General features: G+C 47.6%; 1 protein-coding gene across 3 annotated transcripts in view; it reads left to right on the top strand.

Annotated features, from left to right (window-relative positions):
* MPP1 (membrane palmitoylated protein 1) overlaps positions 1–16,418 on the top strand; it is a 52,279-nt gene that overhangs the window by 18,345 nt on the left and 17,516 nt on the right. For all 3 annotated transcript variants that reach the window (XM_038416089.2, XM_043492994.1, XM_043492992.1), the window contains exons 2-8: positions 946–1,089; positions 1,522–1,600; positions 3,135–3,220; positions 4,392–4,460; positions 11,804–12,000; positions 12,509–12,615; positions 15,222–15,302. In XM_038416089.2, coding sequence (XP_038272017.1) covers positions 946–1,089; positions 1,522–1,600; positions 3,135–3,220; positions 4,392–4,460; positions 11,804–12,000; positions 12,509–12,615; positions 15,222–15,302 — 763 coding nt within the window. The remainder of the gene's footprint in view (positions 1–945; positions 1,090–1,521; positions 1,601–3,134; positions 3,221–4,391; positions 4,461–11,803; positions 12,001–12,508; positions 12,616–15,221; positions 15,303–16,418) is intronic.

The following is a 16,418-nucleotide window of genomic DNA, read 5'->3' as shown; positions in this document are numbered from 1 at the left end:
TGGGTGGAGAGACAGCTATGATTTGTGTCAGTGATCCATTAATTTTATCCCACAAAGTTTAGTGCTTAAAACCCTGTGGGATGCTGGGGAGAATGGGCACTGTGAGGAGCTTAGCCTGCAGACAGCTGTGTTGCTTGGACCAGAGGTGAGAGTTGATTCAAACTAATGGAAACCAGAGTCCAAGTTCTGCTCCTAGTTACATTTTGTGTGGATCCAGAGTAACTCCATTTATTTTACGAAGTTACTCTGGAGTGATTCTCATGTGAGGAAAAAGTAACATTTAACTCTAGGTTTGTAATATTCTTCTGCGCCGTCTTATTAAGCTTTGGAACTCCTTGCAGCAGGCTCCTGGAAACCCTTTGGCCACCATGACCATTTCATTTTTCCTTTCTCAAGTATTGCCAGACCAGTGCTGTTTGCACGCTGGACATTTGGATCAAGCTCGTCTCTCTCTCTCTGGCTGAAGCTGTTCATGTTTCTTTTTCTTTCTTTTTACTTTCCCATCTCTCTTGGACACAGGCTTCACCTGCTGTCTGAGCTAGAATGAGCTCCACTGATGTTTACTCCTGAGTTGGCCAGCAGGGATCACTGTGAAGTGACACAAGGCTCAGCTTCCTCCTGAGAGCTGGGAGTGCCGCTTTCCCAGCACTCCTGGAACTTGCCTCCCCAAGGGCAGTGATGTTCAGCAATCCCAGCTCTCCAGCTTGGTGCCGGCTCTCCGACCAGCTCTGTTCACAGGAGAGGTATCAATAGCGTGGCCAGAAAGTGTATCTTGAGGTTGATGGGTTCAGCAGAACGCAGCAAGAGCCACCAACAGTCTCTAAGCACATAGGGAATCGTCATGGATACACTAGGAAGTTCCAGATGGGCTCATCTCCCACAGAAGGGCATGTTGCAGGGCCTCCAATGCTGTCCCTAACCCTGGTCTGTGCTTTGCCCTGATAGGCCGTCGTGTATCCATCAAACACTGTGACCGAGGACATCTACACCAACGGCTCAGCCATGCTGGGCAGCCTGGCTCACATGAACAGCCGGGAGGTGTGCAAGATCCGGCTGGTCCAGTTCGAGAAGGTCACTGAGGAACCCATGGTGAGCTGGCAAGAGTTTGGTAACCCTTAAGGCCCCAAGGGTCAGGGTGAGTCCCACCGGTGCATTGGCATGCACAGTGGGAGTGACAATCCAGTCCAGCTCTCAGGTCTGTGGGTGGGGTAGGGATGACCTTGAATTTTGCAGACTTCAGCCAGACTATTGTCTGTTCCACTGGGACAAAGATGCTGCTTTGGCCACTGCCCCACTAGGAGCCTGAGGGGAGCTGCACAAGTCATAGTGGGACTGGGAGGAAGCTGCATCAGCTGTTGATTTATTCTGCCAAGAGGAAATTAACCTGGCTGGAATTGAGCCAGGAGAGGACTCTGAGAAGTGAGACAGACAGTCTTGGATACTGGCTAGGCAAGGCCTTTACCTGGAGAAGTGGGTGTCTACCCTAGATATGTAATAGTCACAGATTTTCCTGTTTTCCAGGGAATCACACTGAAATTGAATGAGAAGCAGAGCTGCATGGTGGCCAGGATTCTCCATGGAGGCATGATACATAGACAAGGTAACAGCAAATGGCAGGCATCTGAAGTCATATTTGACTGAGACCTAGACACAAAAGGCTTCTGTTTAGTCAGAGATTTAGCCCTTTCCTTCCTCCCGGGTGCTGGGTAGGGCCTGTTAATTTCATTTTTGGAGCTGGGCAATATCAGTGCAAAGGGATTAAACAGTTCCATGGTGCCAGTGAATTTTCCCTTTGATTTATATCATCAGTGCCCTTTCTGTACCTCTTGTATCCCCTCCATCTGCTCTTTACATGTGACTGCTGCATTAACGCCCTGGAGGTTTCATGATGTTCTCTGCTGGGAAAAGTGGGAGGGGAGATGGGGCAGGTGCAGGAGCAGTCACTAAGCTCATGCCTGCAAACAGAACCAGAAATCATTTGTGTTCATCTTGCTGATGGATTCTTTGTTACTCCATGTGGATCAGATCCCACAAATTTTGAAGGACATTTTTTTCCATTGCTAAAATGCACAAACAAGGCAGAATTTCTGTGCCAATGACCTGCAAACAAAAAGAAGTTGCCAAAGTAAATGAACTTGCACCATTTCCTTTTTTTTTTATTCTGGCACCTGCAGATGGCATGGTGGCTGCATGCAAAATAGATGTCCTGTACGTACAAAAGAAGTGCCCTTCGATGACCTTGGGTCCATTTAGAGGGCTTTATAGGTCCATGTTGAAAACAAGAGCCTGATCCTGATCTAGCACCAGAATAAGTCAAGACCAACTCCAGTGACATCATTGGAGTGCTGGCTTATCCTTGTGTATCTGAGATCAGAATCCAGCCTTCATTACCTGTACGGACATCTAAAATGAGTATCGGGGTAGCTGTGTTAATCTGTATCCCCAAAACAACAGGGAGTCCGGTGGCACCTTAAAGACTAACAGATTTATTTGGGCATAAGCTCTCGTGGGTAAAAAACCCACCACTTCTGCATCTGAAGAAGTGGATTTTTTACCCACAAAAGCTTATGCCCAAATAAATCTGTTAGTCTTTAAGGTGCCACCGGACTCCCTGTTATCTAAAACAAGAGCACTTAAGGTAGAGAATGTTTATATACTTGGCTCTGCAATGAGGTTACCATTCAGCTTTATATTACATATTGGCTAACATTGTGGATACCACTAAAATAGAATGCTTTTACTGCAAGCTAAACTACAGAATGATGCAAGATCAAAGGCTAGTATGAATGGCTTTAGTTTTTGATCAATTTTTAAAAAATATAACCAAAAGGAGTGTGTATGGAGGGAGCGAAGCCGTGTTCCCCTCCTGTGTATTTCACATGCTTATATGCATGTATGTGCACTGATACACACCATGACTCCTTGGTAGAATCATGTTAAATGAGCCAATCTGGATGTAAAATGGCAGGAGATGGTTGCATGCTGCAAAGCAACTATGCCTATGCATTATGAATGCAAAAGCCATTTGGTCTGAGATTTGCAAATAGGTTTGGGGGTTGCAATCCAGAATTTTTGGGGGGTTGTATCTTGCCTGCTTGTGCATTTTATGGGTTCGTTTCTCCTGTCACCGGCAGGCTCCCTTCATGTGGGTGATGAGATCATAGAAATCAATGGGCAAAGTGTGAGCAACCACTCAGTCGACCAGCTGCAGAAGATGCTGGTAGGTATTTTGGGAGGCTGCTCCTGAGGAATGACCCATTTGGCCACATAACACACATGTTGCCTGATTTGATTGTATTCATTCTTAATATGCAAATCACGGCAGATGTTGCAACACCTCCTGCACTAGGAGGAACTATTGTTGTTCCCCTTTCTACTGGAGCCTCATCAAATGCCAGGCCACTTCTCAAGTGCAGGCCATCTCCACTCAGAGCACTGGACTGGGCTGTGCATGCAATGCCCATGGTAGGGCTCGGGTTGCTCGGTTGTCTTTTTAATTTAAAATTGCCCCCATGCAGTCAAACTAGAACTCCTCTCTGCCATGGGAGCTAGGGGGATGGTGCTCAGTCAGGCTCTGATTTCCAGCTGCTAGGGCCACAATTGTCCTCTTGCACCATTCAGTAGATGGTTGCCCAGCTTCAGAGAAGGACCTCTCTAAGGAACCCTGAGCGCTCACCTTGTCCATGATTAAAACTCTAGCCCGTCAGACCTGTTAGAGGTGCCAAGGAGTCACTCATCCCCTTCCTGGAAGGAGCCGGAAAGAGCTGTCTGGAGTTTGTGGATTATTCAAACACCGCCAGTCTCAGCCTCTCATCTCCATGAGCTCCCATCCCTTTCCCTGCTCTCCTGAACTGGTTCATAAGGCAACAGCAATACAGAGGGTGGGCAGGTCTCAAGGGTTGGGAGAAGAATTGGTTCAAATTGCCCTCCTCTCCCCAGGCTGGTCTGTAAGTGCCCCATAGCCCCGAACCCTCTCTGTGGCTGGAGAGATGGGGTGAATTTAATTCTCTCTCCTAGTTCATTCTGGGGACCCCTTTAAAGCTACAAGAGGATCAAAACTCTGCTCTGTGTGGCCACCTAGATGCAGCTCTAGGCCCGAGTTAGTTAAGTTAGCCACTGTGGCTTCAACAGTGCAAAAGCCTTTAGCCACAGTGATTCTGGCTCTGCTGAGCTCCCATCAGCTCTTCACTCAGTAAACAAGGCAGCTCCCCTGTTGCTTATTGCCACCATGGCTCCAGATTCCCAGCCCTCTGTAGGTTTCCCGGCGCCAGTGGGGAGTGCCTGTGCACCCTGAGGTTAATGACACACTGGGGGCCTTGAGCTGGTTTCTGGGTTGATCTAGAAGCCACATTCTCCAACTCTTCTCTCTTGCCCTTCCTTCTATCCACTAGAGAGAAGCCAAGGGGACGGTCTCAATAAAAGTCATCCCCAACCAGCAAAGCCGCCTCCCTGCGCTACAGGTAGGTGCAGCCGTGTTCTCTCAGCAGCCCTGCAGACCATATGTCTTTGAGCTGGTGAGAAGTGACCAGGGTGTCATGGGGTTGGGGTGTGGGTTCAGTGGGCTGAACTGCTCTGCTACACTGATATAAACCTGGCACAGGTAAATAGAGCTGTTCTGCATTTACATGGGGGAAAGGAGAGCAGGATTTACCCAGTCTGAGGGTCTGTCCATCCAGCAAAGTGAAGATGTGATGGTAGCACAGGTGGGCATACCTGTGCCAGCTTAAATCTAGCTAGCGCTGGTAACATTAGCCATGTAGACGTGGTCACGCAGGCTGCAGCCCCATCCCCTGAGGACAAGATGGTCAGGGAGCCTGCTTTGTACTCTGGCTGCTAGCCCACACTGAAGCCTGTGCCACCGTGGCTACGTGCTCATTGTTCCCCATGGCTGCTACATTAAAGCCAACCCATGCTACAAGCGCACCTTTGCTTGCAGTGTAGACAGACTCTGTATAACACTGTGCAGCATAGCCCCTCTCTGTGCCTCCGTTTCCCCATCTCTAAAAAGGGGACAGCAATATTTACTTCCTGTGTTAAGTGGTTTGAAAGGGGGCTCGGTAGGTACCAAGGGCTGGACTCCATTCTCAATTCCATGGGAGTGAGTCCCGTTGTCCTCAGTGGTGGTGGGGTTAGACTGCAAAGACCCTTTGCAGACATGGGCACCTGAGCCTGCAGCATCCAGTCTGCTCTTTGGCTGGAGGAGAGAGTAACAAACTCTGCCCTGTGTTGTAATGCCTCAGCCTCCTTGGTGAAATGCTGTCACTCTGCAGTCAAGCTGAGTTGCAGCATTTCTGCCGCCACCAGGGTGCTGATGCGATAGTCGGAAGGAAACGGGGGTGGCGGGAAAGCAGAGCAAAACACCCCAGCTCTTGGCTATGAGACCACGCTGCCATTGCCATAGCAACAGAAGTGCATGTTTTTACAAGGCTCCTGTTCTCAGCACAGGGATTCAGAAGCCAGGGCTGGTCCATTAATCTCGCTCATTTGGCTTCTGGAGATTAATGAGGCCAGAGGGAAGAGGGGGCTGGCAAGGACTGATGGGTCCCAACTGATTCCAAAAGGATACAGTTTCCTCCTTTCTTATACTTACTTGAGCTTTTCTTGTGGCTTAATCTAGGAGCAGCTCACTGGCCCCCAATACCTCTAGGGCATGACACCTGTCATAGATGGCACCAATTATACATGTGTGATACCAGCTATACAGGCTAACAGAATCCATCTAGTTACAGATGGCAAAAGTGTATCTCTTCCATGCAAAGACTTTAAACTAAATTCATCCCAGCTGAGTGCTAGTTATTCCACACAAAAACTGCTTTTCGAGGTGGTGATTGTGTCTCCAGTGATTCGATCTTTCATATCCCATATGTTTAAATTGCAGGAGTTAACATAACATTTTCTCTCTCTCTCTCTGATCTCAAATTAGTTCAGTAAAACTAGCAACATGAAACACCCTGATCTATGACATCATTTGCACAGAGCCAAATATTCTGCTCAGGCAGATTCTTCTTAAGAAGGATGATTGGGTGAAGTTATTTTTTTAAATTAACATACGTGGCCCTGGAGCCATTCTGCCCCCCTTTTCTGTATTTCATCTTTTTTCTTCCTTTGTCACCTATCTCCCCTTGGAGTTGGTTTCTCTAAGCAATGAGGTGAAAGGTGAATATCTCCTCCTCCCCATCTCTCCCCTTCATCTCTGTTGCTATCAGGATGAGCTCTGATCTCTGCTTATTTATTAAGCTCTGTCCTCTTTTCCCTTCTCTAGCTAGCGACTTATTCTAGTTGATGCTGTGAAAACCAGCTGTAGTGCCACTGACTTAATAACAGATATGTGCAGGCACCTCTGCTGAGGGGGGACACCAGGGCAGTATCTTGCACATGCTAGCCAGTGTCAAGGACCAAACCCTCCTCACTGAGACATTGTTCCTCAGAAGACTGAAATTTTCTTCCCTCTGTGTGAAGTTGAAAGCATGGCTCTTTCACCAACAAGTTGCTCAAATAAAAGATATTCCCTTCCTCCCCCACCTTGTCTCTCTCATTTCTCCCTTATGTCATTTTGGCTAGGGTTTTGGAGCAGTCTATGCCAATAAACGGCCATGCACAGATGCTCTTGCTGCCTTTCCTTGTGACATTTCAGTGCTAGGAAGCCTAATGACTTCAATTTTGCCTGCCCATTTTGATCAATCCCTCTGTCCTTCACTGTTGCTGTCACTTCACAGATAGGGTTACAAAGTGTGAAGCAAATCCCATCACTTTTTCTGGAGCTAAACCATCCCTTCCCAGCCCCTGCCCAAGCTCCTCCCTCACATCTTATACTGTAAGCAGCCAACCCCAAGCAGAGCAATTAGTTTGCACCAATTAGGTTGCTGTTTAGAGATTGCGAGGGTGGTTCCATTCTGAACTAAACCACCATGAATGATCTGAATGGGAGGATAAGAGCAAACAGGTCCCACCTGTTGTAACCTCATAACCAGAGCTAGAGGCAAGCTCTGAAATTCAGATTTGGCCTAGATTTCAAACTCCACTACTGGGATTTGGGTTACACCTCTGGGGTAATGTCTGACTGGAAGATGCCAGTTCAAATCTGGATTTCACTTCCTAGATTCCAAGGACAGAAGAGACTATGTGATCGTCTACTCTGACCTCCTGTATAATGCTGGCCAGAGAACTGCCCCAAAACAATTCCTGTTTGAACAAGGCCCCTGATAATGTTTGAGGTGTTTAGATCCAGTGCTCTGATTTAGGCCCACTTTGCAATTCGGTTATTTCAAAAGCAGAATTAAATATCTCTCCACACACACCTCACCCCCTCATCTTTGGACAACTGGGAGTTCTGAGAGCTGGGAGATTCAGCCTCATGTGACATTCCCCAGGGTACAGTCTGGACTGCTGAAATGCTGTGTCCCCTTAACTTTTTAGCCTGGGTTGCCTTTTACACAGCCACTCCTCACCTGCTCATGCACAGCCACTGGCATGTAAAATCACTCCCAGATGTATATGTGACTGCTCTCCCACCATCCATGAATAAATACAGGGTGATACTGCATATCTCCCCAGAACTGTGCATTTTATACTGCTTGGTAGACCCCTGGATAGTATAAGCTCATAGATAGTCTGACATTCTAACAAAGGGTAATATTTATACACCAGCCTTTGTTATCCCAAGTAGAGGTTTCCCAAACACTTCAAACAAACACACTGGCTTATATAAAACAATTAAATATGTTTGTTTAACTAGACAAAGAATTTAAGTGATTATAAGTGATAAGGGATAAAAGAATTGGTTACAAAAGAAATAAAAAGTTAAAATTAAGCTAATTCCTAAACTTTACCAAGGTAAATAAGATTAGAGGCAAATGTCATTCTTATTGCGCCAGATGATGCAAGTAATTCTCAGTTCACAGACTTGATTTCCTTTCAGCCTGGGACCACTCCCCTTAATTCAGTGTTCTTCAGGTATTCATTGATGTTATGAGCAGAGAGATGTAAGGTGACAGGGAAAGGTAATTTGTGTGGTGTTTGGTGTCCTATCCTCCAAAGTACTTGCAACCCTCTCAGCTTGGTATCATCCATAAATTTTTTCCCCTTCTTTGAGGATTGCCCCCAGCTGGGAGTCGGGCGACAATCTGTTTACATGGGACCTCCAATTGTTTTCCAGTGCTAATATGTAAAGTTCTTGCTTACATCTTCCTTCCTGCCAAAGGATGGCTGCTTATCTAGGTGACAGTCCCTGATGGTTCATTTGATTATGATGATACTTCAGTGTGTCTTTGTCTCTCAGAAACTAGTTTGTAGGCATTACCCAGAACTACAACATATTTCAGTAATAATTATAGAGCAAAATCTCATAATTTGACATGCAGTGATGTTGCACATATTTCAACAGGATAATAATATTCAGCAGATGGAGTTTTCAAACAAGGTATACTTTGTACAAAATATATTATAGCCATATAAAAGTAGTGAACATGGGTACAGGGTGTCACAACCCGCCGAGTTCTTATATTAACAAGAGATTGGCCAATGTCACTTGTATTTCACAGGCTCTCCTCAGGTTGGTCCATCCAAATTTTGACCAATGGAAGGGGCTGCACGAGCAAATCTGGAATCTGGGAGCCTCACTTGCAGGGGCAGTTGGACCCTTTATGGTCTTTAATGCTGAGATGTGGCTCACAGAATCCTAAGTCCCTAAGTCCTAAGTCCCAGCATGCAATACTCCATCTTGATCCCCAGCACTTCTGGCAACAAAGGGATACTGTTTACTACATGCTGGGACTTGTTATCTCACAGGCCACAGCTCCATAGTAAAAGTGGGGACAGTCATGGACAGTACTTTGCCAACCCCTGTTTTAATATGTTGCAAAGAAAGTCTTGTTTATCCTGCTCAGGAAGAAAGATCTCCAAGGCCCTGCTTGTCAAGAGCTCTGATCTGGCAGGGTCTAAAGATGGGACAAAAAAAGAATATTTTACTCCAGACATCATGTGGGAGTAGCTTCTTTTCCAAGCATGAATTGCACTGTTCTCTGCTTCCACATCAGAGAATCATAGAAGTGTAGGACTGGAAGGGACCTCATAGGTCTAGTCCAGTCCCCTGCACCCAAGGCAGGACTTCATAATAACTAGGTCATCCCTGACAGGTGTTTGTCTAACCTGTTCTTAAAAAGCTCCAGTGACGGAGATTCCACAACCTCCCTAGGCAATTTGTTCCCAGTGCTTCACTATCCTGACAGTTAGGAAGTTTTCCTCATGTCCAACCTAAACCTCCCTTGCTGCAAGTTAAGTCCTTTGCTGCTTCTCCTGTCCTCACTGGCTAAGGAGAACAATTTATCACCCTCCTCCTTATAACAACCTTTTATGTACTTGAAAACTGTTATCATGTCTCCCCTCAGTCTTCTCTTCTCCAGAATAAACAAACCCTTTTTTTCCCCCCAGTCTTCCCTCAGAGGTCATGTTTTCTAAACCTTTAATCATTTTTGTTGCTCTTCTCTGGATTTTATCCAATTTGTCCACATCTTTCCTGAAATGTGGTGCCCAGAGATTGACACATTACTCCATCTGAGGCCTAATCAGCGCAGAGTAAAGCAGAAGAATTACTTCTTGCAACTTGCTTACAACTCTCCTGCTGATACATCCTAGAATGATGTTCACATTTTTTGCAACAGTGTAACACTTTGACTCATATTTAGCTTGTGATACACTATGACCCCTAGGTCCCTTTCCGCAGTACTCCTTTATAGGCAGTTATTTCCCATTTTGTATGTGTGCAGCTGATTGTGCCTTCCTAAATGGAGTACTTTGCATTTGTCCTTACTGAATTTCATTCAGTTTCCTTCAAAATGCTTTTCCAATTTGTCCAAATAGTTTTGAATTTTAATCCTATCCTCCAAAGTACTTGCAACCCCTCTCAGCTTGGTATCATCCACAAACTTTCTAAGTGTCATGGCTTTGCACTTCCAGGGCAAATAATTTACAGCAATAACAGTTGAGTGAACTCCACGTTTGTGTGGAATGGAGGTAAATTTGATCTCAAACAAGGGTCCTCCCTTGGACAGTAGAGATCTCCTGCTCATGGCTTTGCTGCTCAGCATGAGCATCTCTACATGCAAGCTGTGATCCATGGGGTATTCAGGTCTTCCATGGGTTGTGGATTTAGCTACCACCACCCTTCAGCACGGTGACCAAATGTTTGATGCATGCAAAGCTGCCCCTCAACTGCAAAATCCCAGCTATGCTCAGCTTCCTCTCACAGCCAGAAAGCCCCTGTGGGTGGAGCTTACCAATGATATTGCTAAAGATACACTTCCTCTTCTGCAGTTGCTCTGGGCTCTGCAATGCTCACAGAACAGACATGCCACAGGAGATGCAGGGAGCTGGTATGGACAACGGTATAGGACTGTACTCGCAGATTGAGCCCTTTCTATCTGTAAAGGTCCCTAGTGCTGAGCCCTCTGGGTTGCCCTGCCTGCTAAAGCCGGTGTGATGGGTTTGCAAAGCTTAGGTGTGAGTTTCCTAGAGGTGGCCAGGGAGCAGCTGGAGAAGTTTACTCAGCAAAGGGTAAAATCCCAGGCAAACCGCTGCTCCCGGGGAGGTGTGGACACACAAACCCAGCCTCTGAGACCTGCTGCCTTGGGCAGAAGATGGGAGAAATATCTGGTCATGAGGGATCAGGTCATCCCCTTCTCTGGAAACTTTTCCACTCCAGCCCCCACTCCCCAAATCGACGCTCATGCAGAGATCTTTGTGCTCAAAGACATTCCCTGTTTGTTCTGTGACTTCTGGCACCTGACTCCTAAGCGATGGCTGCCAGTTCCCCTGCCCCCTCGGTTCAGATAACTGAGTCAGTGCCTGCTAGAGAGCTCTGTATGTTTGGTATATAGAGGAATTCCCCTGGTCCTGCCTGTTGTTGGGTTACTGCACTTTATCTGGCTGGCTCCAGGCCAAGTAACCCTGTCTAGGCCCTGCTCTCAGTGACTTGCATTTAGGTTTTGGACTAGCTCTGATTGATAGTGAGAGTCTTTGCATTGGGAGAGGGGAAATAGCGTGTGTGGAGGGACTGACTAGTGGCAGGGTGAGAACCTGAGACAACTAGACCACGAGGTCCTGATCTGCTCCAGCTCATCCTATATTGGAGGGACTAGAAATGGGAAGGAGAATTGGTCCTGTTTTGAAGCAATGGCTGTAGCAGTTAATGTTCAGTTCAAGACTCTGTCTTCCCTCTGCCCCACTCATCCCACCTTTAACTATCTTTTCACCACAGTTCACCCCCAGGAGATGGTTTCTTTCCCCATTTGTGCCCCGACCTCTGCCAGCGCTTGCCTCACACTTGCTGTCTGGACTCTTAGCTTTCCCCAAGGATGATGCCATTCCTCCTTCCCCAGGAGATTCCCAGAGTCAGAGGACACGCAGTTTGCTGGGATGGCCAGGGGAAGGCATGGAGTTAGATTTTGGGTGGATCTTCAGGTAGAATTAAAGCCCCTCAGACTGACCGTTAGGTTGGCCAATGGGGTTGGGGGAGTGTGTACGTAATCTAACAATTGGTATTTCTAAATGCCTGGGCCCCTTCATCTCTAGGTTGTGGCATCTCTTCTAGCTCATCAGGTCTGCAGATAAGACCTGAAAAGGGGGTCAGGGACAGGGGAGACAAGATGGGGATGTACCCTACACTTGCAGCTTAGGTTTGGGGCAGTTAATCTCTTACCCCATCTTGTATGGTCACTGCTGGGGGACGTCACAGGAGCCGCGTAGCAGAAATGGCAGAGTCGAAAGCACGTGGCATTGACCGACTGACCTTTGGCTTCTTCTCCAGATGTTCATGAGGGCCCAGTTTGACTATGACCCCAAGATGGACAGCCTGATCCCCTGCAAGGAGGCAGGGCTGAAGTTCAAGACGGGGGACATAATCCAAATCATCAACAAGGATGACAGCAACTGGTGGCAGGGCCGAGTAGAAGGGTCCTCCACGGAGTCAGCAGGGCTGATCCCCTCCCCTGAACTACAAGAATGGTACAGTCCAGAGTTGCTGGTGAAAGCAGCTAGGTGGGCCGGGGGGGCTGGGAGACTCCAGGCTCTGTGCACAGCTCCAAGTGCTGCATCTCCAGCATGGGAGCTGCCCAGGGGCTGGAGGCTCAGAATCCCTGCCTTGCATCCACGTGGAATATGCTTCAGAGATGAGACTGGTGTAGGTGCTGCTCTTTGGAGAAGCTGGGCCCAGCTGCTCAGTGCAAAGAGAGTTAGGTAGACTGTGTCTTTTGGGATGGGCTGTTGGCACAGTCTGATCTTGGCCACAGTGACCCATGGGTCTAGCCCAGTGCTGCCCTGATCACCTTGGTGTGGACACTAGATCTGGCAAGGAGATACTCTCTGACCCCTTTTGTGTGAGCCCTGACTATCCTTTCCTTACTCTTGTGCATTGAGGAAATCCAGATGCTTCTGGCGGTCGCTAGGTTTGGACCAAAACCTAACCTTACCTGATCTGACCCCCTCTGTCGCTCGTGTGTTTTCCCCCTTGCAGGCGTGTGGCTAGTACAACCCAGTCCAGTCAGAGTGAAGCCCAGAGCTGCAGCCCTTTTGGGAAAAAGAAGAAGTGCAAAGACAAATACCTGGCCAAGCACAGCTCAAGTAAGCAGCCCCCTTCCTTGTCACAAGCCCCTGTCCGCTGCTGCTCAGGATCAGCCCTGGCAGCTGTCGCCGCAATGCACCTTCCCATCGGGCAGCAGGACAGGGGTGCTCGCAGGACTCTCGTGCTTAGAACAAGCACTGGACTCTGTGAGGTTGTTTCACTGGTTGGACAGCGTACGCAGGATGCCGCAGCCTGGTGACAGGGCAGTGATCCACATGTCCTCTGCAACAGGCTCCCCATGTCATGTGAAACCTGCCTTTCCTGTGGTCTCTTAAATTCCCCCTCCTGGGAACAGTGCAGTCAGAGCTGCACAGCATGGCAGTGCGTGCTCTGGTAGCTGTCTCCTTATTGGAGGCTACCACAACTACCTCCAGGGGAGCATGAGGAAAGGCATCTTGCCCCGCGCTGCTGGCGCGTTGGCTTTCTCAGAAGAGCCCCATCGTGTACAAATCAGTCGGATGACCTCGAGTCATCTGGTAAATGACTCTCCATTATTTTCCCCTCTGGGGATCTCTTTACATTGTCTCCTCCTGTTTGCAAAGCAGCTTGCAAAGAGCTCGACTTGCTGGCTTTGTTTACATTGCTGCTGTGGAGTCACAACAGGCATGGACATGGGGTGCACACAGGAAGGAGAGAGGATGTCATCTGGCTTTAAACACGCTGTGTTCCCAGCCTGACTGGAAGAAAAGAGCTATGTAGGAACAGCTCTGCCAGCGGCTGGTGCCAGGGGAGGCAGGGGGTGCTGCCACTAGGCATTCAACTTTGTAAGAGAGCCATCTGTGTTTTTTTTTTTTTTTTTACAGCTGTTCTAGGCCCAAGTGTGTTAGCTGGGAATGGGTGCAGAGTTAAATCCCATTTCAGGAGGGATGGGCAGAGACCCATAACTAAAGATAATGTAAAGCCTGTTGTCCTGCCAGAGGGATGGTCCCCAGCCTAGTCCCTCCTGCAGGCTCCCCCACCTGGTCTCTGCCCACTTTGCTCCCTCTGCCCTGGGATTTTGCTCTCCCAGAAGTGCAGCTCTCTGCTCTGCATTAGGAATTATGGCCCCAATTCTCCCGTGCACTGTGTGTCGTCGTTTACACTGTGCATAGTGACACCTGAGCATTGTCATGGCGCCCCAGTGACATATTGCACCGGAAGCAACTCTCTGGCTGGAATCTCAAGAAGGGCTCAGCACCCACAGACAGGGCCAGAGTTTGGCATGGTGGGTACATAATGGGTGCTGAGCTCCTTTAAAATCTTGGTCCTTATTTGGTGCTGAAATGTGTGCTGAGCTGCCTCAACTGTAGGAGCGGAGACCTTGGAAATCTAGTCCTGAGCTAATTTATGGCCCTCATCATCAGACGCATCAAGACAAACACAAACTCTGCACTCGGGTCCTGGCAAGTCAGAGGTTTTCAGTTCACCTCTTAAAACTTTTAACAGATCAAAAATCTGTTCCTTGATCAGGGAGAATCCTCCCTATTCACCACTTTCATCCAGGAGCCCAGCCAACACAAGCAAACAAACCCTGCTGGTTAAGTGATTGTACTAGTGAGGTTTTAATGCACCAGGACCTGAAACTGACCCGCAATAAGCCATTGCCAACAATGCACCAGAGAACTGAGTGATGGGGGGGGGGGGGGAGGAGAGTTGTGTGACCAGAACCTGAGGACATGCTGGCGCCTGGCCTGGTCTGCAGTCTGGGAGACGGTGAAAACAGGGCAGTAAATCAAGGGGATAAATAAAGATCCTCACAATTGCTTCAGGGGAATAAACTAAGATACCCATAATCCTTCAGCTAAGAGTTAGTTTGCAGCTTCTAATTTGGCTCCTCTGGGGTCCAGACTCCTGGGCAGAACTGAACAGGGAGAGGAGAGGATCAGCTGTTTATTTCACACCTTGTCACTACAGTTTCCCCATATTAATCCCCAAAGTATGTTACCATTTGCTGATTTCTCTCTGCAGTTGAGTTTGTAAGGGATGCAGTGTGACCTAGGAGAGAGCCTCAGGAGCAGAGCTGAATAATTAATTTTTTGATACATGGGCCAAACTGAAAAATCTAAAAAAAAAATCAGATTGGTTCGAAGCAAGCCTGATGTTCTTTTTTTCTTGCCAAAACAAAAATGGGGGGAAAATCATTTTGGGTTCATTGTTTTGGGGTGTTTTTCATTCTTGCTCTCTTGTGCGTGCGCGCGCGCGCGCTGTTTTTATTTATTTATTTATTTATTTATTTTGGTTTAAAAATTCGCTAAATGTTGAACTGAAATGCCATTTTGGAAGGAAAAGTCCAATTATTTCATTTTAACTTTAAAAAATCTCCATTTTTTTTTCAGCCCAGACTATTCACTGAATTTGGAAATAGTTTGGTGCCCCCCAAAAGGCAAGTCACTTCCCCTCTCTGTGCCTCAGTTTCACCATATTTAAAAGGGGGCTAATGATACTGACCTTTGTAAAGTGGTTTGAGATCTACTGATGCAAAGTGCAATATGAGAGCTATGGGTTGGTGGTGGTATTATATACCAATGCCAATATGTCGCAGTGGCATTGGACAGGGATGTGCCCTGATTTTGCATCTGGACTGGTTCTGATCCTCTTCTGGTTCCATTTCCCCTCTCCCCCCCAGTTTTTGACCAGTTGGATGTGATTTCGTATGAGGAGGTGGTGAGGCTGCCAGCCTTCAAGAGGAAGACCCTGGTGCTGATAGGTATGTCCCTGCCCCCTATGTACATGTTGTGCTTCTCTGGCCATTGTCCCTCTCCACCCCGACCCTGACAATGGCCTGGACAGAATGGAACCTGATAGAGCATTTCCACTGGGGAACCCTGCCAGCTGAGGGTTAGGTCAGTTACTCCTTTAACACAGCTTGATCCCAAGGCAATGGGAGTGTTTCCGTTAACTTCAGTGGACTTTGGATCAAGCTCTTGATCCTTAAAACAACATCAGCTGGTGGATTTATGACCTACATCTGGCCTGAATAAAATGTATTCTCCTCGGATTGAGAGTCCTACTGGATTGTAGAGAGATTTGTGTGGGGGCTTGGGGTGCTGCAAGAGTCACCCCAAGCCCCCGCTCTCCCCGTGTTTTGAGCTGCCCCTGCTGGCTGGTCAGTAGAAGTTCAGAAGAGCTGAACTGGCATCCTCAGGCACAGCTGTACTGGCTTGGGCATTTAGAAACTGGCACTGTTAGCAGTACCCGATCATGGTGCAAACTGTGCTGCAGAGGGAACCTGGAGGAGGAGCAGTCAGTTCTGGGTGGGAGGGGATGGGTTTTCAAAAACAATGCAGTGGGTTTTTTTGTTTTTGTTTTTTAAAGAATAACAAAGCTGCCTCTTGTTTAAACCTAAGGGTGGGAATCAGCCCCTGTCCTGAGCCTTGCACGGCACAGACCCCTTGGTATGAGATTCGGGGCATGTCTGCATGGGGACATTCAGGAAAGTTATTCTAAATTAGCTTTTAAAGTGGGTTTAGTAAACCGCATTAACCCCCTGTGTGGACACACCCATTCAGAATTAAAGTGGCCTTTAATTTGGTTTATCTTAATTCCACATGGGGATTTATTTTAATTCATTTTAAATTAATTCCTTTTGGTAATTTGGATTAACGTTGCTGAGTGCCACTGTGTAGACACTAAGGTCAAGATCCTGAAAGGTATTTTGGTGCCTAACTCCTATTGGTTTCACTGGGCGTTAGACGCCTAGGAGGATCCAGACCTAACTCGGTAGTGCCGAGGCTGTGCCTTGCCCAGTCCATGGAGAAGCAGTGGGCTGACTCTGGGACTGGAAGTGCATTGCCCTGCATTATGGCCATATTGAAAAGAACAG

Source organism: Dermochelys coriacea, chromosome 9 (genome assembly GCF_009764565.3).
Source record: "Dermochelys coriacea isolate rDerCor1 chromosome 9, rDerCor1.pri.v4, whole genome shotgun sequence".
NCBI lineage: Eukaryota > Metazoa > Chordata > Testudines > Dermochelyidae > Dermochelys > Dermochelys coriacea.
The sequence above is the reverse complement of the archived record's forward strand: the minus strand, read 5'-3'. Positions and strand labels throughout refer to the sequence as shown.